Source organism: Epinephelus lanceolatus, chromosome 2 (assembly GCF_041903045.1).
Source record: "Epinephelus lanceolatus isolate andai-2023 chromosome 2, ASM4190304v1, whole genome shotgun sequence".
NCBI lineage: Eukaryota > Metazoa > Chordata > Actinopteri > Perciformes > Serranidae > Epinephelus > Epinephelus lanceolatus.
In genome coordinates, this window is record NC_135735.1 from 50,759,380 (window position 1) to 50,785,741 (window position 26,362).

Genomic DNA, 26,362 nt, shown 5'->3' on the forward strand with positions numbered 1-26,362 from the left:
CGTTAATTTTAATTGGACTTTGCATAACAAGCAAACTCGGTTCACCTTTGGGAAAGACAGCAGTCAACAGCTGCCTCCCCTCATTCTGCCTTCTTTCTTTTTCTTTCCTGTCTTTCTTCTTTTGATACCCCGATTTATGCTTTTTGGGCAGCATGATGTCTAGCCCCCAGGTCATTCAATCTGGGCTCACTGACGTTACACTTGTCACCGGTCGCTGTCGGGCGGACTAAACCATTTTGCGCCTCCAAGAGGGGGCCCCCAGAATGTCCAATATGTGGGAGGACTGTGACATAAAGTTCTTTCTCTCAGCTGATGTTATCAATATATTTGAAATAAATTATGACACCAATTAATTGGAGGGCCCAATTCATTCGAAATAAAAACATCAAAAAAAAAAAAAAAAAAAAAATCAGAATTTTCATGGGCCCCTCTCCCTACTCGGGCCCTGGGTAGTCAGGTCCACTTTTCCCCCCACTACCATGCCCATGTTGACCGTATGAATGGTTTCGTTTTCAAATAAATATTTGGAAACGAAAATATGCTTTGGTGTACTTTTACAGAGTTTTGCAATATGTATATAGCCTACCTGTATCAAAATGTATAATTTTCAGCAGCGGTTTGTGAGACAGCTGCCACGGTCAGAGGTATAACCAGCAGGGCAGCCGCTGGTTCTGTGGCACTGGCTTGGGGTCCACTCTCCCCTGGTGGAGTGGAGGTTGGCCGGGTTGCCTTCTATCTTCTTATTTATTTATTTATTAGTTGCGTTTGGATTCAGTTACGGCAGACGGATGGCAAGCTGAAATGGAATGAGGCCCACAGACGGCAGACAGCAGCTACAAAACAGTAGTGGAACGCACCCCATCCGCCCACAGTACAATGCTCTTAAAGCCCTACGCTATCAAAAGCTGGCAAAATACATTTAGAGATTATTATTTATTTTATTTTATGGCCTTGACATTAACCTGTCATATTGTTGAGTTATCAAGGACACTTCCGTGTTTTTGTGTGTGTACAGGACTGTTAAAGATATCATTGAGGAAAACGAGGTTGACGTGACGTGATTGAATCGGGGAATCCGTGTGTCCACCACGGGAGAGGATCCTAATTGACTTTATATTGGCATTGTTTTCATTGTTGCATTGAATGCGGTGTTAAGAGGTCGTGGTCATTTCACGTATTTCTGTGAGATCAGGTTGTAAACGAATTAATATCAGAAAATCATATTGATTTACTCAGCCTCACTGAAACCTGGCTGTGTCAAGATGAATATGTTAGTCTAAATGAATCCACTCCTCCCAGTCATAATAATACCCACATTCCTCGAGGCAGCGGCCGAGGAGGGGGAGTTGGAGCCATTTTTAACTCTAGTCTGCTAATCAGCCCTAAACCTAAACTAGATTATAATTCATTTGAAAGTCTTGTTCTTAGTCTTTTACATCCAACCTGGAAAATCTCGCAGCCACTTTTATTCGTTATAGTGTACCATGCTCCTGGCCCGTAATCTGAATTTGTATCTGAATTCTCAGAGTTTTATCCAGTTTAGTTCTTAAATCAGATAAAGTTATTATTTTAGGCGATTTTAACATTCATGTTGACGTTGATAATGACTCCCTGGCTATTGCGTTTATTTCATTATTAAGGCCCGAACATACTCCGGCGGAACATACGCGGAACGGACTCCGCGAGGAATGTCCGCAGTCATTCGGGCTTCCATAGTCGAGCGCACTTCCGCGTTGTAGTTTCCTGTAAAAATGTCCGTGAAAATCCCCGCGATGTGAAAAATACATGCCGACCAGTCACTGGTGCGCGAAGCAGAGTCCGCAGGTACACAGGGCTTGCGGATGTCCGCTTTGAGTCCGCGCGGACCTCCGCGGAGTCCGTTCCGCGTACGCTCCGCGTATGCTAGGCTACTTAAGGAGGTCTTACCTTTAGTTAACACTCATATATTAGATATGATCAATATATCCTTATTAACAGGCTATGTACCACAGTCTTTTAAGGTAGCTGTAATTAAACCTCTACTAAAAAAGCCCACCCTGGATCCAGAGGTGTTAGCCAACTATAGACCAATATCTAATCTTCCGTTTCTTTCAAAGATCCCTGAGAAAGTAGTCGCAGACCAGCTGTGTGATTTTCTCCATGATATTAATTTATTTGAACAATTTCAGTCAGGATTTAGAGTGCATCATAGCACTGAGACAGCACTAGTTAAAATTACAAATGATCTTCTAATTGCTTCAGACAAAGGACTCGTCTCTGTACTTGTTTTATTAGATCTTAGTGCGGCGTTTGACACTATTGACCATCAAATTCTGCTACAGAGACTGGATCACTTAATTGGCCTAAAAGGTTCTGCACTGAGCTGGTTTAAATCTTATTTATCTGATCGTTTTCAGTTTGTTGACGTTCATAATGAATCATCCTTACATACTAAAGTTTGTTTTGGAGTTCCGCAAGGTTCTGTGCTCGGACCAATCCTATTTACTCTATATATGCTTCCTTTAGGTAACATCATTAGAAATCACTCTGTAAATTTCCCTTGTTATGTGGATGATACACAGTTGTATTTATTGATGAAGCCAGAAGAAAGTAATCAATTAACTAAACTTCATAATTACCTTAAAGACATAAAAACCTGGATGAGCACCAATTTCCTGATGTTAAATTCAGACAAAACTGGAGTTATTGCTCTTGGCCTCAAAGAACTCAGAGACTCTTTATCTGATGACACAGTTTCTCTAGATGGCATTGCTCTGGCCTCTAGCATTACCGTAAGAAACCTTGGAGTAACATTTGATCAAGATTTGTCTTTTAATTCTCATTTAAAACAAACCTCACGGACTGCATTTTTTCATATGTGTAATATTGCGAAAATCAGGCCTATCCTGACCCAAAAAGATGCAGAAAAATTGGTCCACGCTTTTGTTACCTCAAGGCTGGATTACTGTAACTCTCTATTATCAGGTAGCTCTAGTAAGTCCTTAAAAACTCTCCAGCTAATTCAGAATGCAGGGGCACGTGTACTAACAGGAACTAAGAAACAAGATCATATTTCTCCTATTTTAGCTTCTCTGCACTGGCTCCCTGTAAAATCCAGAATTGAATTTAAAATCCTACTGTTAACTTATAAAGCTCTAAATGGTCAGGCTCCGTCATATCTTAGACAGCTCATAGTGCCATGCTATCCCACCAGAACACTGCACTCTGAGAATGCAGGGTTACTCGTGGTCCCTAAAGTCTCCAAAAGTAGATCAGGAGCCAGAGCCTTCAGCTATCAGGCTCCTCTCCTGTGGAATCATCTTCCTGTTGCGGTCCGGGAGGCAGACACCGTCTACACATTTAAGACTAGACTTAGACTTTCCTCTTTGATAAAGATTTTAGTTAGGGCTGGCTCAGGCTTGGCTTGTACCAGCCCCTAGTTAGGCTAACTTAGGCCTAGTCTGCCGGGGGACCCCCTATAATTCACGGGGTACCTTCTCTCCTTCTCTCTCTCTCTCTCTCTCTCTCTCTCTCTCGTATCCTATTACTGCGTCTTGCTAACTCGGCCATTCTGGATGTCACTAACTCGGCTTCTTCTCCGGAGCCTTTGTGCTCCACTGTCTCTCAGGTTAATTTATATTGCAGCGGTGCCTGGATGGTGTGACGTGTGTTGCCGTGGTCCTGCCAGATGCCTCCTGCTGCTGCTGTTATCATTAGTCATACTTCTACTGTTATTATACACATATGATTATTGTCACATATGTACATTATCAAATATTAATATATACTTTGAACATATTGTATCACAACAGTTAGAATTATAATTATAATATTATTACTTTCATTAATGTTGTTGTAAGCTTCTGTCATTACCGTCTGTCCTGCATATCTCTCTCTGTCTCTCTTTCTGTCTCATTGTGACATACGGATTACTGTTAATTTATCATGTTGATCTGGTCTGTACGACATCTATTGCACATCTGTCCGTCCTGGAAGAGGGATCCCTCCTCAGTTGCTCTTCCTGAGGTTTCTACCGTTTTTTTCCCCCGTTAAAAGGGTTTTTTTTGGGGGAGTTTTTCGTTATCCGCTGTGAGGGTCCTAAGGACAGAGGGATGTCGTATGCTGTAAAGCCCTGTGAGGCAAACTGTGATTTGTGATATTGGGCTTTATAAATAAAATTGAATTGAATTTGAAATTGACATATATATATAGAGAGAGATAGATAGATAGATGAGAAAAAAACTGATGGGTAAAAAAAAAGGTAAATTATTTTGGGTTCTCCTGCAAAACTTTTACAAGCATCAATCTATTTTTTTCTCTACCATCTTTCTCCACCAATGTATCATTTCATTGATCAATGGATCAATTCATTGATCCATTGAAAACACGGCAGGTTAATCAATAATGAACATAATTGTTAGTTGCAGCAGTTTGGTTGAAATGAATAGAAACTCTGTCCAATGGTTCCATCATAAAAAGGACCTGTGGTAAATCAATCCAGGGTCAATATAGTATGAGGTGTTAGGTGATGTGAGCAGAGGCATCTCTGCCGAGGCTCTACAATGACTTGTGTTGATGAGGGCATGGCACACTTACGCTGTGTGAGGACGTCAGGCCGACGGGAGCGAGCAGCAGCAGGACAAAGGTCAGGGCCTGGCACAGAGTCAGTTTCCTGCAGACAGGCAGAGAAACAAACACCATCACTCAATAAGGAACACTGCCCTCACTGTTTAACAAACCATGCACACAGGAACTTACAAACACAGACAGGAGGATTTGGAAATTGTTACAGCAGAGGTGTTTGAGAAAAAGAACAAGAGGAAACAAAAAGGAAAGACACGACTGGCACTCAAACAGCAGAGGTCTTTAGGTCAGTGATAATATCCACAAATAAGCTGCTGTTCTATTGGGAACCCCCGTGGGCAGAAGCCAAGGTCAGGAATGCCCCCCCCATCCAGCAAGTATCATTAATTCTGCCTGCACGGTCCCCTCACCCACCCCAACACAGCCTTATTAACTCCCACACAGCCTGAGAGGAAGGGACCGCCTGCCTGACTGAATCCCACCTCTCCCCTCACCCAGCCCTGTTCAACTGTTGACCTCTGTTACATCAAGAAATGCTAGAAAACCTGTATAACCTGCTGTGCTCACATGAAGCCTTTTAAGTCCACTAATCACAATAAGAGCTCAGTTGATATTAACAGCCGGCTGCACCGACTCAAATTTAGCCTAAATGTTTACTACGTTTTTTACCTCATATTTTGCTAATTTAATGGTCTGAACAAGCGAGAGAGACAGAGTAGAAATCAGTGCGTACCCGGCATATTTTGAAATCTAACTTGGAGAGTTATTTTGTCCACTTCAGAGTTGGAATAGTGGAGAGACTTATGTTAACCAAGCCAGTTTTCGCAAGTTTTATTTTGACTTCTGTTGAGTTGAAGCGTGTTTTACAAAGAGTTAAAGGAATACTCCAACGATTTGGGAGTTATGCCCTTTCTCTACCATTTTCATATTGAGACAACATGATCGATATCTTTTTTTGTGTCTGTACGTCCAGTGGCTGGGTCTCAGCGGTTAGCATTGTGACTTAGCTTAGCGAATACAATTGAAGTCTATAGGGGGTCAGTAGCCTTCTCGGTAAAAGTGAACAAATAAACATTACAGAAACCCTGAAGCTGGTATTTCTATATGTGCATTTAAAATAAACATGTTTAAACATTTATTTGAAAAACGAGAGTCCTTTTTAGTCATTTTAGAAGATGTTTGATACAAGGAACTATAGTGTGTTTATGCCCTGTGCGGAGGGATACAGGGGTGAGCAACAGGGGTGAGCAACAGCTGCAGCTGGCTCTGGGACAGGTGCGCTAGGTCACTCGGGAAAAGCAAACAAAGAGACGACACAGACGTTATTACTCACTCGACTGAAAGCTGTCCATCAGCTCAGGCAGGCCTGGGGCGTTTTTTCCAGTTTATCTTAGGAACATGAAAAAATGTTTCAATCACGCCAGGACTAGTGATTGCTGCAAAGTTTTCACTCCTTGTGATGCACTCTCTGCAGCGGTTTTCCTCCTGATGATATATCTCTAGCCTCCCCAACGATGGTAGCACCAAATCCCATTCTGTGCAGCAAAATGATTCCACCTCCATAGGCCTAGGTTGGCAAGCCGTGCAGCTACACCACCAATCCTCCCCTGACCTCCATCTCCCCTCGGCCCCTTGCTGTTCCGCTGCCTCGGAGGATTCAGCCTCTCTTCTCGCCCGCTTAGCATCCAACACCTGGAGTTCCTCATCTGTATACTCCAGCTCACACAGGTATGGCTCTGGATCTGTGTCCGCTACAAGAAACTCTTCAAAATTGCGTTCAAAGTCGTCCATTGCAGCTACTATAGTCCGGAGATATCATTAGGCTAAAATAACAACTGAGTTTTGTTTACAGGCTACGTCTGCGCCTGTGGCTGCTCACCGGTGTATCCCTCCGCGGATCACAGCGCAGGATGTAAACACACTATAGTTCTGTGTATCAAACTTCTTCTAAAACGACTAAAAGGGACTCTCGTTTTTCAAATTAATGTTTAAACATGTTTATTTTAAATGCACGTGCAGAAATGCCAGCTTCAGGGTTTCTGTAACATTTATTTGTTCACTTTTACCGAGTAGGCTACTGACCCCCTATAGACTTCAATTGTATTCGCTAAGCTAAGCCGCAATGCTAACCGCTGAGACCCAGCCACTGGACGTACAGACACAAAAAAGATATCGATTATGTTGTCTCACTACGAAAATGAAAAAAGAAAAGAAAGGGCATAACTCCCAAATCGTCAGAGTATTCTTTTAACAAGTTAATTGAGCTAGTCTCAATTTGAGAAACTTGAATTCAGAGTTGTGTTTTTCTGTTTATTAAGGAAAACAGGTGTAACAATGTTTCCTTTCCTAACGTTCTGTGAGTCTATTTGGTTTATTTATTAGACTAAAAAAGCTACAAAAGCATTTACTCGCTGGATGAGTGGTGAAATGGTCAGACATCATTGCACCTTTGAGTTGGGACTGTTTTGTCAAGTAAGTAATATGATGTTTATGCTGAGTGAAATATCCAAACCCACCCTCCATGTTTTTGTGGCTTCACAAAATATCAGATCTTTGGAAAACTTAGGATCTCTGCTATAATTTACATAAAGTTCTGAGGGTTTAAATAATGTTTGGCTGTGCTGAATGAGTTTGTAATGACTGACCCACTGGCAGGTCAGCAATAAAGGGTGAGTATTTGTCCTCAAGTACAATGACTGAATGTGTCTCATCACAGTCTGTTTTTGTGTTGTTTTCACCATGATGAACACCAGTGAATTAATTTGACATTGTACAATGTGTACCAGTTAGAATGTGGATACAACCTGTGCTCAACAGGAACCAATGGCACAGGTTGGGGCCGGGTTCGGACGGGTTTTGTTGTTTAAGTGATAACACTTGAATGCAACACATAAGCCCTGTTTCCACCAAGCAGTACGGTACAATACAGTTCAGTTTGGTACGTTTTTTGTCCGTTTCCACAGTTAAAAGTTGTGGATGATACCAATGGAACTGTTCCATACCATCCCCATTTTGGGTATCCCTTCTGTTGGGATACCTAGCACACAGATCTGGTACAAAAAGGTGTAGCTGTGAACACTGCAGTCCGTTGATTGGTCAATAGCGGATGGTCACTGTGCTTAGGGCTGAGTTGTGGCTGGTTTTGAGGCTTATGTAACCACTGTTCATACCGTGGAGAGTTTTATTAGTAAACTATAACTATAAAAAAGATGATAAAATAAAATCACCACGATTCCCGAGCGTGGCACCGTTGCTGCTCACCGCTCCCTCAGGGGATGGGTCAAATGTGGAGAACAAATTTCACACACTCAGCTGTGTGACAATCAGTGGAACTTTAATCTTTAATCTTTAAAATTAAAAGATGTTTTGCTGCCTCTTGCAGCAGCTGTACTAAATGAAAACAGCATAACTGCCAGCAACTTTTAAGGTGGAATATTAACTTGTAATATTACTCAGTACATGAGTTGACGCCATGAATCAATCAAAACACCTTAAATTTCTCTGACAAATTAAATGGGTGTGACTTATAGCCTAAATTAAACAGTCCCTTCAGGATGTTACAACGTAGCGATCATAACAATTAACTCAAATTAAGCCAATCTCCATGAATTCTGTGTAACCTTGCAATTTTGTCCAATCACTGCAACTTTACCATATATTTGACTGTCTTAAAATGGGTAAAATCTCATTTCATTGTAGAGGTGCCTATTGATTTGCTCACCACTGCTGTGTCCCAGGCTAAATGTGTGCCTGGGACAGAGCCACACACACAGTGACAATGCTAACTGTTAGCATCACATGCCTAATGGTTGTTAACCGGTTTAAAGACCAGTCAAGTCAAGTCAAGCCATTTCAGTGTCGGTGTGAGATTGCTGGGACCGCTTACAGCTCGTGTTGGATGTTAGCCACTGCTGCTGGTTTAGCTCATGCCAGCTGTTGCTGCCCCCTCCCCCTCTACCATCACAAAGAGATTCCAAGTCGGTGGGAAATACTAAATGCACTATACAGTAGACTCCAAATCCAAGATTGCATTGCAACTATTTTTGCAGTTTTCCCTTGCTGCCACAATTTTACTGGAAAAAAACACCTCAAAATATGGATCGAAATGCCTGATTTACAGCAATTTTCTTTTAGAAAAACTGCTGTAAATCAGGCATTTCAGGTTGCAACAATCACAAAACCAGCCTGCAAAATTCTGAATGACTGTCACAAAGGCTAAACAAGCATTGTGGACAAAAGTCATTATTTTCCTACAATCAGTCATTTACATGGTGGCACGTGTAATCACTGTACAAAGGCAAGCTGTAACCATCATAACAACAATATCTTTAAAGAGACAAAATCAGTGCTTTAGTACATTAACGGTGTCGGGCTCAGGTTGGGTTGAGACCTAAAAACAGAATGTGTGTCGGGTTCTGGTTGCGCTAATTTGCTACTCTCTCTGGCTTGGTTAAGTTCAGACAGAAATATGCAGCCCGGCGTGCACTCTAGTACCAACCTACTAAATATAGTAGGACTTTTTTGACAGCAGGCAAGTCCAGTGCTACACTAAAACAAAGAATCTGAGTTTGATCAGCCTTGATATCATTTAGGAAATCATGCTGACCTTGGAGCTGAACATTCCTGTAACAAAAGCAAAAGCAGTTATAGGCAACTGTTGCACCAACACAGTAAGCCACTTCTGATGTGCTACAAGAAAAGACCACTACTGAGTCTTGTGTTGAGTCTATAGTGTTTGCTCTACCAACTGCCTCCTCGCCTTCTTTACCTCTGGGCAAACACAGTGAGGCAACTGTGACTATCGGTCTTTTTCTCCCTCTGATTCATCAAAGGGACAAGTGCCTTTTCTCAGAAGTGCTGGTGATTCTGGGAAAGCCCTTCTTTTTAATTGATTCCTAGCACTGCTGTGCTGTTGACAGCAGTAGTGTGTCATATGTATAAGTGTCTGTTTTGTGATGAAGCATGTCATTTATTTTCAACAACACAGTTAGAGGAAAAATATCAGACAGGTTGCATTTGGAAAGTTGCAGCAACTTAATCTTTTTTCACTGACCTTTTCTCCCACATCGTATTTTGTCCTTCATCAGCCTCCAGCCTATCTGTCATTTATCTGTCTCAGTCTGTTCTGTCTCTGTTATCGCTCCCTAGGCCATAAACATGGAGCTGCTCCAGATCTTTTGGCTCAGTCCCAGGTCAGTAGTTGCCCTGTCCAATTAAACGATACACATCTCCCTCACACTTGGCTGACCAGCCCTTCCCTCAAGCCACCTCGGCTCCCTTCCTGGCCTTACATGGGGGAGTTCATATCAGAGCAACAAGGAATGTCGCATTGACCCAAAGAAGTAATGGGCTCATAAATCATGCTTGATGTAAGAAGCCTTTTAATGTGCACACTGAATTAATTTCATTTCCAGCATCTCGGCTGCATGACTAAAGGGCCATGGAGCTTTTTCAAATGCATACTTTACTGTTGTAAACAGGGGAGTCACTTGGCCTGAGAACTCAGATTTTTTCTTCAGCTCCAAACAAATATTAAATATTGTTAATATTAAAATTAACATTGTCTGGTTCCAGCTTCTCAAATGTCTTCTGGTTTTCTTGGTTTTCAGTCATAGTAAACTGAGTACTTTTGGATTCTGGACCGACAAAGCAAATATTTAGAGATGCTACTTTGGGCTCTAGGAACTGTTGATCAGCACTTTTCACTATTTGTTGACATTTTAATATTTTTATAAGCCTTTTCTCCAATCTCTTACTCCAAATAACATTACATTAAGACAGTATAACACGTTTTATCCAGAACCGGTACCAGTACATTAATCAGTAGGTAAAATCATTACTAACTTAAGTTTTTGGTCCAGATCCAGAGATGTTCTCAGGTTTTGTTTTTTGTTTTGTTTTTTGTTTGTTTTTTTTAACATTGGCCTTTGTAACAATTCTGCTGCTTTTTTATAATCAGCTGTACCAATGTAATGTAAATTAATTGCACATGTAATGAATTATTAAACTGCACATCTATCTAATTAATTCCTATCACTACGTGTATGTTAAAGCAGATTTAAATTTAAAAAATCCAAACATTTTGTATCATTACATAAAAAAAAAAGAAAGAACAAGATAAACAACTACATACTGACAGCAAACTGCACTTTATGGCTCGGTTCTTGTTGTTTAACGTAAATACTGCTGGCACTAGGTGTATGTAAATACTAGGGCTGGGTATTGCCACTGATTTCCGGAATCGATTTGATTTCGATTCAAGGGTACCCGATTTGATCCGATATCGATTCAACTTGAGATTTTTCAGTTGCAATACCAATTGTAGCTAGTATGTGAAAGAGACTCTGGGGTAACCAATAACGTAACATTTACAAGGAATTATTTTTAAAAAGTTCACAACAGGAATAAAACACTAAATGTTGTTTCTAAAGCAGCAACAGTAATATTAAAACAGCAAAGCCACACTGGAATCAAGTTTAAAATGTCAATAAAATAAATCATATTCCTGACTTCACAATACTGAGTGAAGTTCAGAAATAATAAAGAACACAGACACCAGTCAGTATCAGTCCTGCTGTCATCTCTGCTCCTCCCTCTGCTGCTGAGGAGAGTCACTGCCTGCAGGTCACATGACCAAGAGTAAGTTTTAAGTTACAAGACAAAATGTGCTAATCCGTTAAACGTAAACAGTTGTTGTTGTTGTTGTTTTAGCTTGTTAGTAACAATTTGCTATTAGATGGAAAGCTCTCTGTGCTTGTTAATAACATAATATTAGCGGCGGTGGATGACAGACTGTGGATAGAACAGACTGAAATATCACTAGTTGATCAGGTGTTTTGATAAAGTATTGGCTTTTTCCTCAAGGAGGTTTTATTGCACTCACAGTAACAAGCGTAGCTGTTGTCAGCTCACGTTATCTTCACCTCTGTCTCCACATCGGAATCCTTACTCCGTGTTTGTGTGTGCCTATGTGTGTGCGCAAAAGTGGCGCAGCAGCCAGGACGCACAGACAGCAGGAAGAGACACTGCAGCATGATAATAAATTAAACCCAAATGTAAAAAAGTAAGCTAATACTTAAAGATAAAAGAGCCGGTAACGTTGGTGCTTCTCAATATTACGGTCCTTCATAACTTAGTGCTACTACCTGCGAGATTAACGGGGTTAAAGCGCCACACATCCGTGGGAAAAAGCGTATGGGAAAAAGCGTATATTAAAAGATCAATCTGGAATTTTATGAATCGATCGTAATTCCAATAAAGATCAATTTAATCAGATGAATCAATTATTTTAACCCAGCCCTAGTTAATACTGGCCTAAATATTATTTCATGCTGTAACTGTATGGCTTTATGAATTGCATATTTGAATATTATGTTGGTTTTTTTGTTTATTTAAAATTCTAGCGACCATAAAGGGTCTTCGTTTAGCTTCAAACAGCGTCCTCTGTGATGGTTTTCTATAAAAATGAAGATGATCTTTTTTGTGTTCTTGTTCTGACATGCAATGGCACAAAAATACATTTTTATTCCAGGTATATCTGCTTCTCTCTGGTTTCCGCTGTTTTTCTGTCACCATGATGTCTGTGATGTCTACTCCAAATTGGTCCATTGTGCAGCTTGGCAGAACACTATCAGTTCTTTCTTTTTTGAAAATGTTATGTATAATAGTTTTGCATACATGATAAAACAAAACAGACAAGACATACTACAGGTAGACCAGTGCAATACCTTAATGAAAATATATAAATAAAAAAGGGATCATCGATTTATCGGCTGCACATCAGTATCTGCCGATACTCATGTTGTTGCCTGCCATCAGCTTATCAGCAAATGAGATGACATTCACTGATGGCAGTAGACGATGTTTTTCTGTTGTGACACATCAATTTCACGCAGTCTAAAAAGCAGGGCTGGAGACTAACATTGTGCCGTCATCCCAGGGACAATAGAAAATGTGTTTTGGACAAACAGAGATCTTCCCCAGGATGCCATCGGGAGACAGGGGTGCAGTAACACACCCTATTATTTCCCTGATAATTCTACATTGTGATCAACAAACCCATGTTGATATCGGCAGGATGAGAGCTAATTAACTTTTGCTGTTAGCTGTTAGCTGTTAGCAGCCAGTGGCCGAAACCAGCAGCTAACAGAGGTTGCTGTTGTGTTTCATTATGATGCATTCCAGCTCTATTCAGTAAAGATGAGTAATTGATGAAGGTAAATTATAACGTTTTCATGATGTGTTCAATGTAATCTTGTAAAATGAAACTCTGGTTGTGTTATGATAAAAGTCCAGGTGGACATTACCACCAACATCCTGAGCAAAGTGACAGGATGACAACAAGTATGGAGTATGGCAACATACTCTCCAGCCAGCATCTGCAGCAGAGGGAAAAGAGGTTCCCCACCCTCACTGATAATTACTTATGGGGTCAGATCAGTCTCATAATGAATGAACTCACGCAGGGTTTCTCACAAATACACATGCTCTGGTTCGCAGTTGTATTTCGGACTCACTAATGCACACGATCTGTTTCGCAAATGCACACGCTCTGGTTCACAAATATAATGTTTATGCAAACTTGTAATATAAATTCGGAAATGCACATGATCTGTTTCACAAATGCACACACTGTGGTTCACAAATGAAAAAATTCATGCAAACTTGTAATATAAATTCCGAAATGCACACGCTCTGCTTCACAAATATTATTTTGAGGCACACTTGTAATTTAAATTCACAGATCATGCGAATCGCTGAATGTGCATTTACAAACTTCTTCTCATTTGTGAACCTCTCTACATTTGCGAGAGAAATCTGTGTGGTGAATTTTGAGACTCCCCTGATGTCGCAGGTCAACGAACGTCACCATTGGCTGATAAATCTGTCACTCAAATTTATGATTCTGATTGACAGATTCATCAGTTAATCAGGTGTGTTCGCTTTCAGCCAATCATATGGCTCCTTACATAGGGTGTATTCATAGTTTATGTTCATTCAAACATGTTACTTGGCTAAGCAGAACGCTTCAACTCATTATAATTCAATAACATTGCATGATTTACAACGAGGGGATAATAAGATAAATGTGTTACTTACAGGTTGAGATTGATCCATGTCTCTTCCACCATTTGAACACTGCCAACAGTAGCTCAGTAGCTCTGCATTTGGTTTAAAAGTGTGGAGAAAATGTAAGGAGCTATACGATTGGCTGAAAGCGAACACACCTAATTAACTGATGAATCTGTCAATCAGAATCATAAATTTGAGTGACAGATTTATCAGCCAGTGGTGACGTTCGTTGACCTGCGATGTCAGGGGAGTCTCAAAATTCACCACACAGATTTCTCTCACAAATGTAGAGAGGTTCACAAATGAGAAGCAGTTTGTAAATCCACATTCAGCGATTCGCATGATCTGTGAATTTATATTACAAGTGTGCCTCAAAATAATATTTGTGAAGCAGAGCATGTGCATTTCCGAATTTATATTACAAGTTTGCATAAAAATTATATTTGTGAACCAGAGTGTGTACATTTACGAAACAGATCGTGTGCATTTCCGAATTTATATTACAAGTTTGCATAAACATTATATATGTGAACCAGACTGTGTGCATTTCCGAATTTATATTACAAGTTTGCATAAACATTATATTTGTGAACCAGAGTGTGTGCATTTGTGAAACAGATCGTGTGCATTAGTGAGTCCGAAATACAACTGTGAACCAGGGCATGCGCATTCGTGAAAAACCCTGCGTGAGTTCATTCATTATGAGACTGATCTGACCCCATAATTACTCTGTTAACCACTGAACTCACATTTGTTTCAACACACCCTGACACACAGGTAGTTCTCACATTCCCACCCTGCTCAAATAAACAACAGTTCCATGCTGTTATCATATAGTTACATTTATGCTATGATTGTGTACTGTTTAAGAGTGCGTTGCAGGTGAGAATGTGCACTTTGACCTGATGTGAGTCATGTCAACACAGAAGACACCTGACTGAATTTCTTTGGTCCTTTAGTTTCTTTGTGTTGGATTTTGGTCTAAGTGTTTCTCTATGGTGACCTACAAGCGTTCCTTTTACAATTATCTGCAAACCCATCAGCTTTGCAAAAGCAATATGTCTTCCAACCAGGGGCCAGTGTTAACCTTTAACCCGCCCGCAGATTTAGCTATGACCCAGCCAGTGTTTGGGGGAACTCGATGGAGGGCCGGGTGGTTATATGGAGCATGCTGCTGAATGAATTGACACAACCCTAAACAGATGTTCAGTGTGAATGCTCTGTGGTCAGCTATGACCCTTGGATCTGTATTAATTATGAATGAGGCGACAACAATCAAAAGCTCAGTGGCCTCGGTCAGCATGTATTGACAAAATGAGCCTCTTTGAACACAAGTGGAGGATCTCTGTGTCTCAGCAGCTGCGCTGCTTGAAGATGTAGTAAAACATTTTTGCAAAAAGAAATAAAATACCATTTTATATCTGGACAAAACACCCAGAAACAGTTGTGGTAAATGACTAAATGAAAGACAGACATTGGTATGGTGTTGTTGGTTTTGTTGTTGCCAAAATGTCTAAACCCAACATCTTGCTCAATATGGTCCCTTCCATTCCTTTCCCTTCCCTTCACTGCACTGCACTTAACTCACTCCTTCCACAACAGGGAGAACAAAATTGGTACACTGTCATACCTCAGGGATTATGAGATTATCTTTTCACAGCCACTTTGACTGAAGCAGCGCCCCTCAGGTCATCTACAGTCATGTAAGCAACATGGGAAACATGCAGCGATGCATGGAAATAATATTTTGACAAAGAAAAACACACAAATACAATGAACAATGAACCAAACCCCAAAACTTTGAAATAATAAAAAGCAGACACAATTGAGGGTCACTTCTTCTACCAGGTACATGTCAACAGTGAAGCCTGAGTGGAAGTCTGAAAAGAAGACTCCTTGTCAGCCTCTTCATCCAGGCTCACATTACAGCTGACACTTAGATCATAAATAAAAAGAGCTGTCTTGGAGCTGCAAATGTCCCCGCAGCACTGGGAGTTTCAGAGGTTTCTGTCCTTAACAGTTTCATAATAACAGCTAAGGAACACTAATGGTCAGGTAGCAGAAATCACATATCTGGATCACCACTAGGGCTGACCTTCGAATCCATTTATGGACATTCAAAGCTTCGGAGCTGAGAACAAATTTAATTCGAAGTATTTGACGGGGGGGGGGGGGGGGGGGGGGGGGGGTGTTAAAAAAATTAAAGAAAATTATGGTCGGTGATAAGTAGTGTTTAACTTTTGATTTAACACTAAATTAAATCAATCAAAATCAAAAATCACAATCAAACAGATGCGCAACTCAGAGCATCAGTCTCAGAGCGGACTGGTGGAACTGGAAAATGCATATTTTACATCAATAAAATCTATTTTATCATTATTTTGAGTCACATTGTTGAAAGAATTTAGTCATCTGTGTTCAAGCAGGATAACAGCAGGTCTCCATTGTGCGTCAGGCTTTCTATTTCCTTGTCAGAGATTTTTTCTTTTTTAGTTACATGATATATAGGCTATTCTCCCTTGACTCACCAGTAAAAAATACCTTTATCCATTTCAAATATTAGGCCTACTAATTACTACTTACGTTTTTCAAGTGATTTCCCAAATTTGTTGTTGAGTTGTGATATGCCAATTGCTTTTGGCAAATCTGGCACTCTGCTTTCTGGGGGTTGTCCGGGCATATTTTAAAGTGCAGCCACACATCTGATGACCTCTTGGACATGTCTGCCAGCTCTGAGTGCGCTCATTGTCAGTATTGGACTGGTGGGGGTTAGTGTTGCGTTTAAGGCCTCCCCCCAAAAAAAACGGAAAAAAAGCACTGAAGCTTCGAATTTTTTTTTTCACAATCGAATCCCGTCCCATCGAACGAAGCTTCGAAGCTTCGAAGCTTCGAAGCTTCGATTTTTTTGGGTCAGCTCTAATCACCACCAAAACCAAATCAATTGTCCATCAAATTGTGACAATCAGACACTGAAATGCACCAAATGTATAAAAACACAATCATAATGCTCCTGCTTGGAAGCAAACCTTTCAAAGTCCAGGCTTTTCATCGGGTTGGTGTAGAGAGACAAACACAGAGCAGTAAACTCTTATCTGAGTGAACCTTGAAACTGACTTAATTCTCTCTGACAGAGAAAACAAGCACATCAAGTTCAGGACTGGGTTCAAAGTAACCTGGAAACATTACTTAGAGGAGCAGGATGTTGCAGTGGGACATGACATGAGGGGGTTCTTCAAAATGTTCCTCAGATGCAACCGTGGTTTATAGCCTACACCAACATGTGTTAACCTCCTGTTAGTTTGAAAGCTGTGGAATGTCAGGTTTTGTATTGTAACAGTTTCTGTGGTTTTGTTAATAATCTTTTGACTGGATTATTGACTACAATTTTTCCAGGGTGTAGACACTCAGACAAAGGCAGAGCAGAAATGATCCTGATATGTAAAAAAGGACCTGGGGCCCTGAATCTGAATAATCTACAGTACAGGCCAAAAGTTTGGACACACCTTCTCATTCAATGTGTTTTCTTTATTTTCATGACTATTTACATTGTAGATCCTCACTGAAGGCATCAAAACTATGAATGAACACATGTGGAGTTATGTACTTAACAAAAAAAGGTGAAATAACTGAAAACATGTTCTATATTCTAGTTTCTTCAAAATAGCCACCCTTTGCTCTGATTACTGCTTTGCACACTCTTGGCATTCTCTCCATGAGCTTCAAGAGGTAGTCACCTGAAATGGTTTCCACTTCACACGTGTGCCTTATCAGGGTTAATTAGTGGAATTTCTTGCTTTATCAATGGGGTTGGGACCATCAGTTGTGTTGTGCAGAAGTCAGGTTAATACACAGCTGACAGCCCTATTGGACAACTGTTAAAATTCATATTATGGCAAGAACCAATCAGCTAACTAAAGAAAAACGAGTGGCCATCATTACTTTAAGAAATGAAGGTCAGTCAGTCCGGAAAATTGCAAAAACTTTAAATGTGTCCCCAAGTGGAGTCGCAAAAACCATCAAGCGCTACAACGAAACTGGCACACGAGGACCGACCCAGGAAAAGAAGACCAAGAGTCACCTCTGCTTCTGAGGATAAGTTCATCCGAGTCACCAGCCTCAGAAATCGCAAGTTAACAGCAGCTCAGATCAGAGACCAGATGAATGCCACACAGAGTTCTAGCAGCAGACCCATCTCTAGAACAACTGTTAAGAGGAGACTGCGCCAATCAGGCCTTCATGGTCAAATAGCTGCTAGGAAACCACTGCTAAGGAGAGGCAACAAGCAGAAGAGATTTGTTTGGGCCAAGAAACACAAGGAATGGACATTAGACCAGTGGAAATCTGTGCTTTGGTCTGATGAGTCCAAATTTGAGATCTTTGGTTCCAACCGCCGTGTCTTTGTGAGACGCAGAAAAGGTGAACTGATGGATTCCACATGCCTGGTTCCCACTGTGAAGCATGGAGGAGGAGGTGTGATGGTGTGGGGGTGTTTTGCTTGTGACACTGTTGGGGATTTATTCAAAATTGAAGGCACACTGAACCAGCATGGCTACCACAGCATCCTGCAGCGACATGCCATCCCATCCGGTTTGCGTTTAGTTGGACGATCATTTATTTTTCAACAGGACAATGACCCCAAACACACCTCCAGGCTGTGTAAGGGCTATTTGACCAAGAAGGAGAGTGATGGAGTGCTGCGGCAGATGACCTGGCCTCCACAGTCACCGGACCTGAACCCAATCGAGATGGTTTGGGGTGAGCTGGACCGCAGAGTGAAGGCAAAGGGGCCAACAAGTGCTAAACGCCTCTGGGAACTCCTTCAAGACTGTTGGAAAACCATTTCAGGTGACTACCTCTTGAAGCTCATGGAGAGAATGCCAAGAGTGTGCAAAGCAGTAATCAGAGCAAAGGGTGGCTATTTTGAAGAAACTAGAATATAAAACATGTTTTCAGTTATTTCACCTTTTTTTGTTAAGTACATAACTCCACATGTGTTCATTCATAGTTTTGATGCCTTCAGTGAGAATCTACAATGTAAATAGTCATGAAAATAAAGAAAACGCATTGAATGAGAAGGTGTGTCCAAACTTTTGGCCTGTACTGTATGTTTTAAAAATAATCTTAAATAGTAGGCCTAAATATGTTTTGAGTGTACATGATAAAGTGATTCACTGAACAAGACTGGCTTACAATTATTTTTGATGTGTTGTTAGATAGCTAACACACAAACAAACTACAGCAGGGCTATTAAATTACTATTTCAACTGGGCCACATTTCAAAACCAGATAATGTCAATGGGCCACATTTTTAGCAGCGAGCAACCGATCCACTTTTTTTTTTTTTGCATACATTTACAGGCATGGCTCTCCTCAACATAATGCAGAAACAGACAAAAAACAGCTATCAATGCACAGAAGCATAATAAGTGACATTAACACTATCTAATAACACACACTATCTCTCTTCCAGCATCTCCCTCTCTCCTCTCCTCCACACACATACATGCACACACCTCACCTCCTGATGCTTTCCTTATAGTTCAGTTACACAGAATATAGTTTTATACAGTCCATGGCAGCAACAGTCATGTTTACAACAACAAAGACATTATTTAAAACCCAATAATATTTCACTGGAATATAAATATTCCTCCTGACATCACAATACTGAGTGAAGAAAGTCACATTATCTAAACATGAAGAACACAGACATCAGTATCAGCCATTGATCCTGCTCTCTGTCCCCCCTCTACTGAGGACACTCACTGTCTGCAGGTCGGCTGCCTCAGATGCATGTTCAGATAAAGTGTTAGCCTACATACAGACAGCTTTCATTTAGTTTGTCTTTAACACTTTGCTGTTAGCACCGCGAGCGCGATGTGCTTGTGTCGACCATAACCATAAATCATAATAGCGGTGAATGAGAGACTGCGGACAGAGCGGGTTGAAATATGGCTTTCTACATGCTGATCTCATGTATTGATAAAGTATTGGCTTTTTACTGGCAGAGGTTTTAGTGCACTTACTCGCAGTAACAAGCGTAGTTGTCGTTAACTAGAGTGATCTTGAAGTTATATATTCCCTGCATCTGCACCATGGCTCCACCGCTGCAGAATGATGATAGGCTACATGAAACCGAAACTTTAAAAAGTAACGCTGATAATGGCGGAGCTTACTATTATTACAGTCTTGATTAAATTTACCTTGGGTTGTTTAATACCAGGTCTCGGTACCAATCCTTCCTGGGCGTTTGATGAAGTCTCCTGGTTGGCCGGTGATAGATTGGTGTCAAACTGTCATTATAGACTGTCCGAGCCGTTCATGCGAGGCTTGAATCAAACCCACCACTGGTGATGTACGCATCGTCTCATTTGATGTTGTCATTGCATTTTTTTCCCCTAAGACGCAGGTGTCAAAGCCGTGTTGACAGGAAAGAGGCAGAGGAGAAAACCGCAAAATCACCTGGAGCAGTGTGGGCGGGGCATCAAGGCCACTGTGGCCTTAGGGCAGATATTTTTTTCTAGGGCACAGGGCCAAATTAGGAAATCGGTGTTCCTGCCCTGACCCACTCTCAGGGGAATTTAAGCTTCTCCCCTCGGGGCGAAGTTATAGACATCCCAATATTAGAACAAATCGGGCCAAAAACGAATTTCTTCCTATGGCAATTACACAATTAAACAAAGCATGGGCAGGGGTGTGATGTATATAAATTATTATGAGCAGTGCATCTTAAGCTAGGGTAAAGTTTTATTGGTTAGACTATTCTAGACTATTTAGATTATTTATTCTGTGTGTATATGCGTAATTTATGTGTGATATGTCTGGGTAATCTCAGCCAGCTCTCTTTGTGCAAGTCATTTATACCTTTAAAACTACAATGATATTCCTTAAGTGACTTTTAAAAACTTTCTTGTTCAGCAGCTCTTTCCAGCTGGGAAAGGCTACCCCAATGTTAACCCTCATTTTTTGAATTTGCCGGTCACGTTGCCTTTTTGATTCCCTTTTGCACTTTCTTGGCGACGAGGATTCCGTCTCCTGTGATGCTGCATATGCATGATCCTGCATTATGCTCAAAGAGTGGGACTTTGTTATGCAGCAGTAGTGCAGGCTTTCAAATTTGCCGGGGTAGTAGCGAAGGTCTCTTGCTCCTCTCCTTCGGCTTCTCAGTCACGCAGCACTGGCCTTGCTCTCAACGAAAACACTGAAGGCGGGGCTAATCCCTGGTAGTGCTATATGTCCCTTGCTGGCAGATGTATTTTCAAGATGGCAAAATGTTATGGAACCCCCAAACGACTTACCCGCCCAATGTACAAACAAATCGCGAATAAGTCAGATTATTGGTGGAGATAATAATACACCAATGATGACATATTTATGAATCGATTTTTGCCAATAAACTGAAAACGTTACACAATGTCCCTTTAAAAGGGTTAGTTTGGATTCACCAAAGTCACACATTAACACAAACTACACGACTGACTGAGTGGTAGACCAGCAGCTCCTGTGTTCAGCGAGCTAAAATGACTGTTTTTGTCAATGGAGACTGGTGACTTAACAAGAGCATGAACAGGGAACAGAAGCCACTGGAACTGGCTGTCTGATAGAAAGGTAAAACAGTTCAAATACTCTCAATGTAGCATATGCTTAAACTGATATTGTTTTTTTTTTTTGGCTAAAACACATTTTGTTGCCAACCCCCATTCAGAGCAGTACATTGCTTAGCTTCTATGTTGGTCTCCTGACTGCTTCTCCAAACTGGGGGTGTGCCAACTGACATCTACTGTGTGTAATACATTGACTTAAGACAAGTGCCTCATACAACCCTACTTCAAAAAAATCTTAAGGAGGCCTTATGGTGGTTCCTGAATGAGATGTTATATGGCTCTGTAAAAAAAATGTTCCAAGACATTTAAAATCTGTTCTATGTACCAATAAGAGTAACCAGAAGCAGAAGCTCATTGAAACCTGAATCATCAAAAAATCAGCACTTTACATCAATTCACTTTCAATATGACTGCCTTCTTCTCCATAGCAACTAAGGACTCATGGGTTATCATGGGTATTCTAGTATATCCGTCTAGAGACAGTCTGTACATTTCTCCTGACACATTATATCGAATGAAGCCCATAAAAGGTCAAGTGCAGAGATGTCAGCACATTGTGTTTCCACTGAGGAGAGTAATCCAGAGGAAAAGGCATGGTCAAGGTAAACTGAAGTTTATGATATTAAGAGACAGATTTATAATGATCAAGACCTGAGTTCAGACCCTCTGCAGTCCTCAGCGTTTGTGTTCTCTGTAGCAGGCGTGGGATTAGATCAAATATGAGCAGGGTATTTATAGCCGGTGACATTTAGGAGATAAAGGTAGTGTAGCATGATGGGTGGAATCACAGATACTGTGTGGCAGGAGGACTATGTCACCTGCTGGCAAGAGGTAGCCTACAGGAGACTGGATAGGACATCTGCCCCTTGAGAAAACTTTCACATACTACAGGCTAATACAGCAGGAGTGTGTGTAGAATTTGAGAACATCTGGGACTTAGCCCAGTTCTCTGGATCCTCCCCCAGGAAATTTTTTGATGAACAAGCTCTATTTTTATGCTTCTGGATGCACTCTTGTGATTTAAAAAATATTAGTAATTGTTAGTATTAAGTAGAAACAGAATATTTTGCAACTGCTCTTATTAAAATTTAGAGAATTTTGAGGTTCTTGAGAATTTCCATTTTATGCCACTGAATCATTCTACTTCTTTACATCTTAAAGTTACAAAGTACTTTGAGGACTCAGATTAAAAATACAAAATAAAATCATCTAATAAAGGATAATGTATGTAATAGATTAAAAGTACCCAGCAGTATATATATACTATAACAGGCTCTTCGCACAAAATTTGTATGTTTTTGTATGAAAAGTAATGCACCCAAATTCCCACATATCTCACATATTTTGAAAGACTGCAATTATGTGACCAATGTGCTGATGGGAGTGTTGTGAATTCTTCATGTTATAAACAATTTAGTTCTGAGGCTCTAATTTTGTAGTTATAGTTTTCATTTAGAGACTCAGTCATCACTGGTGCAGAAGTTGCTGATGGCGTAAGTTCAATATTGCTGCTGTGGTGTTAATTTTAAATTGCTTAGTTATTTCTCTGTATTTTATGATTGTTAGGTGTGTTTGTTGCACTGTTGTCATATTAATTAAGTCTGTTGCAGTTATTAACCCCTCTTGAATATTAGCCTAATGTTGAGCTGAGAAAACCAGGACTTTCCACAAGTGTTTTCCCTGAACTCTAAGTGAACATTGAAGCATTTTGAGGTATGTCCTCACAATGTTTCTTTTCCTGAACCTAACCATGGTAACTTTACTTGGCTGAACCTAACCTCCATCACTTTACGTTAAGTAGTGCCCCACAAATGACATTATCCTTAACATACAGTTACTTAACTGTATGGTAAGGATGTAACGTCATTTGTGCAGCAATAATTCGTAAGATATCATACAAACCGTTCTATTGAGAATATGTGGACTATAAAGACTAAACGTTAAAGTGATAACTGGTGTTCTCTGTCTTACACGCATGAATGGAAAGACAGATTATTAAATTGGGGCTTTTTGTTTTATTATAAGGCCTGTTCTTATTTTTGAATTATATATACAGCTGATATATTTAGATTCGGGGCCATTAATAAAACATTTAGGGCTGGAGCCTCAGGCACCCAAGCCTAAAAAATACACTGGAATACAGGATAATCTAAACTACAACAGGTGAAGTTTCTTCAATACTAAAGTTAAACAATACATGACATGCTGCAAACATGCAAACATGCACCCAAAACTCAGGAGGTTTTTATTTTTTGTTGTTGTTTATTTTCTAGAAATCATCACTTTTTCTGAACTTCTTGTTAAGATGGGAACCACACCACAAACAGCTTCCAACTAAGGGGAGAAAAACTCAAATGTCCCTTGAGTTTATCACCTTCCATCCTTCACTGTGCTGCAAAAAAGTTTAAGGTTTTTCAGCTGGGTAAATATTTAAGGCCACCACATATTTTCCTCCTGGGATGCAACTCAATCACAGTACAAACAGTAGAAAAAAGAAAAGTTTTACCTGTCTCTAGACTTGACCACCTCATATCAATGTTCAACACTTATAAATCACCATCGTTTAGTTCTCATGCAATCTTTTCTGCGGGCAGCCAGAGACATATTTTAAAGTCTTACCTTGTCTGTAGTGAGGACATAGTAGATCCTTGTGGACTGGCTTAAGCTATGTAACATTGGTTGTCAGGTGCACTTTGTTCCTGTATCATGGTGTGAAACGTCGCAGCTCAGATGCGCAGTGCATCCCAACAGGCTCAGACACACAATCCATATCCTACTCCCTCCTGTACTGTCCTATTCCTCTGCTTTTTTTTTTTAAGGAAAACGTTAAAGGAACTTTGCTTTCTCCCTCTCAGCTGCAGAGTTCGTGCATCAAAAGAGCTGTTAACCCAGTTCCCAAAACGCATCACATCACTTTTGTCTTTCGGGACACTAAAAGGCGCATCTTCTGCTGAACGGTCAGATGCAAATAAAAGTCGTTTCTGACATGAGGTTCCTTTTTCTGTTTCTTTCTTACATTAAAACCCACAGGCTGTGATTCACATGGGTGTTCAACATTACTCCAAAAGTAGGCCTCGACGTTGTCCTTGAAGTGTGTCTAAGAGTCTGTTCGCCTCCAGGTAGCCTAGTTGATTGCACTTGTGCCCTGTCCTGCATGGATATCTGCCTCAGCAGATAGCTCCACTGGTTCTTCCTTGTGTTTTCCCTCTTCGTTTCTGATCCTCCTCTCAGTCTGAACGAGTCCAAAATGCGCCAGAAGAGCCCTGTAAAGAGCGCAGAGAACCACAGGCAGCGTTCCGCTGTTCCACCGTCATACCGTCCACGGCTGTGTGGGCGAACTGCTGCTCTTGCCCTCTGTCTCTGTCTCTCTCTTTCTCCCTCCACCTGAGCGTTACATTCCTGCGGTGAACACGCCCTCTCCTCCAATCACAGCCTAGCAGCTCCTCTAATGTCAGAGGTGACACAACATTTCCTATAGGAGTCATAAAGGTAAAGAACAGCGCTGGAGGACAAACTCAAACACTTAAATAGAAAAAAAGAAAAGAAAAAAAAACACAAATTCGGAGTAACCAGGGCTTGTACAGTAAGTAAAATGCATCTGAGGACAAAGAGTGAGTGAAGAATCCAGTTTTAGTCTAAAAAAAAAAAAAAGTAAAAACTCAGAACAACTGACTTTAAATGTTCTTTTTTTTTTGGATTATTCGGGTGCTTTCAGATGAGTACATGATGGAAAAAAATATTTTTGGAGCTCCCGATTATTTTGGAAATGTCCGATGTTTATTTGACTGCCTTGATATTTTATGATATTCATGTTAACATTCACTACATAGGCTACATATTTACACATAAAAACTGTTTTTGCTTGTAAAAGTAATTTTTCAGCATGTCAAGTAAAATTGTTATGACACAAGTAATTGTATCCAGGTCTAAAAATGGGTATCATTTAACTAATGATTAGCTTGAGTTGCTAATCCAGCAATTTTTTTCCAAAATGGTGGCTATGGGGCAAAATCTGACAAATGCTGTGAGATAAATTGAGCCAATGCTCCAACTCACCCTACTATAAGGCACTGAAATTAAATAGTTTCTCAAGTATAAAATGGTATTTCAATATTATACTACACAATGGTGGGTTATTATCACATTTTAAATGTCAAGGGTGGAAAACATATGGGGAAAAGACAAAACTATTGACAGGTCACCCTGCAGGGGTACATTTAAATAAAGGGAGGTAAAGGAAGAAACAGTGAGGTACAGTGGAATAGTGGAACACAGAGGAGGTGTTGTGGAGAAGGAGCTTGCAGACCACATCTACAGTAAAAGGCTGGCTTGTTTCTTTGTCTGTTACTCTAAAGAAAGGCTATGAACTGGCAGTAGAAATGACAAAAAAACAATGTTGCTGCTCCTAACAGCTGGAAAAAGAAGGTTTTATCAGGCAGGGTGTGCAGGACATTATACGCGTTAGTAGGTCTGCAAGAGCTAACTTATCTCATGTAGTTAAATACAGTAGAATGAATTATATTCTATTACGTTGAGATTGGTTCAAGAATTTTATGGCACACCACTAGCTCTCATAATTTTTCTGCTTAACTCTTATTTGTTTTATTATATGGGACAAAATGCCATGTTTTGTTCATTAACAGTTTTGTTAGGATTATTATTTTTTTGCTCCTCAAAGCTATGCTGGCTGTCCTTTTAATTTACATTTACCTTTATTTAGCCTGGACTACCCTCATTTAATAGAATTTATTACAATGGTTCCACCAAAGGCAAACATTAAAAGATGTTCGAATATTAAACTAGTCGGTTGGTTTTATGTTGTTTCAGTTAGCATTGAGGAAAGAAATAAGACTATTTGGAAAAGGAAAATGTATCTTTTTTTAACAAAAAACATCTCTTTATTGTATTTTTCGAGAGAAGACAAATACATTGACAAACATAATGAAAAAAATAAATAAATAAAATAATGAATAATCGGTAGAAAAAAGAAAAAAAAAACAGCCATTTGCACTCAGTTCAGTTCATCATTCCAAGCATCAATTTGGATCTCATTCTGTTCCAAATAATTGTAAAAATATATATATATATATGTATATACCAAATTTTCCAAAACATATCCAGTT

The 26,362-nt window shown here is 40.3% G+C and overlaps 1 protein-coding gene across 1 annotated transcript in view; it reads right to left on the minus strand.

The window, feature by feature from the left end:
• Positions 1 to 24,617, minus strand: part of adamtsl5 (ADAMTS like 5) — a 153,579-nt gene extending 128,962 nt beyond the window's left edge. Inside the window, exons 1-2 of the mRNA XM_033622239.2 lie at positions 23,859 to 24,617; positions 4,576 to 4,651 (exon numbers count right to left, since the gene is read on the minus strand). Coding sequence (XP_033478130.1) covers positions 4,576 to 4,651; positions 23,859 to 23,878 — 96 coding nt within the window. The 5' untranslated portion in view covers positions 23,879 to 24,617. The remainder of the gene's footprint in view (positions 1 to 4,575; positions 4,652 to 23,858) is intronic.
• Between the last annotated feature and the right edge of the window lie 1,745 nt (positions 24,618 to 26,362).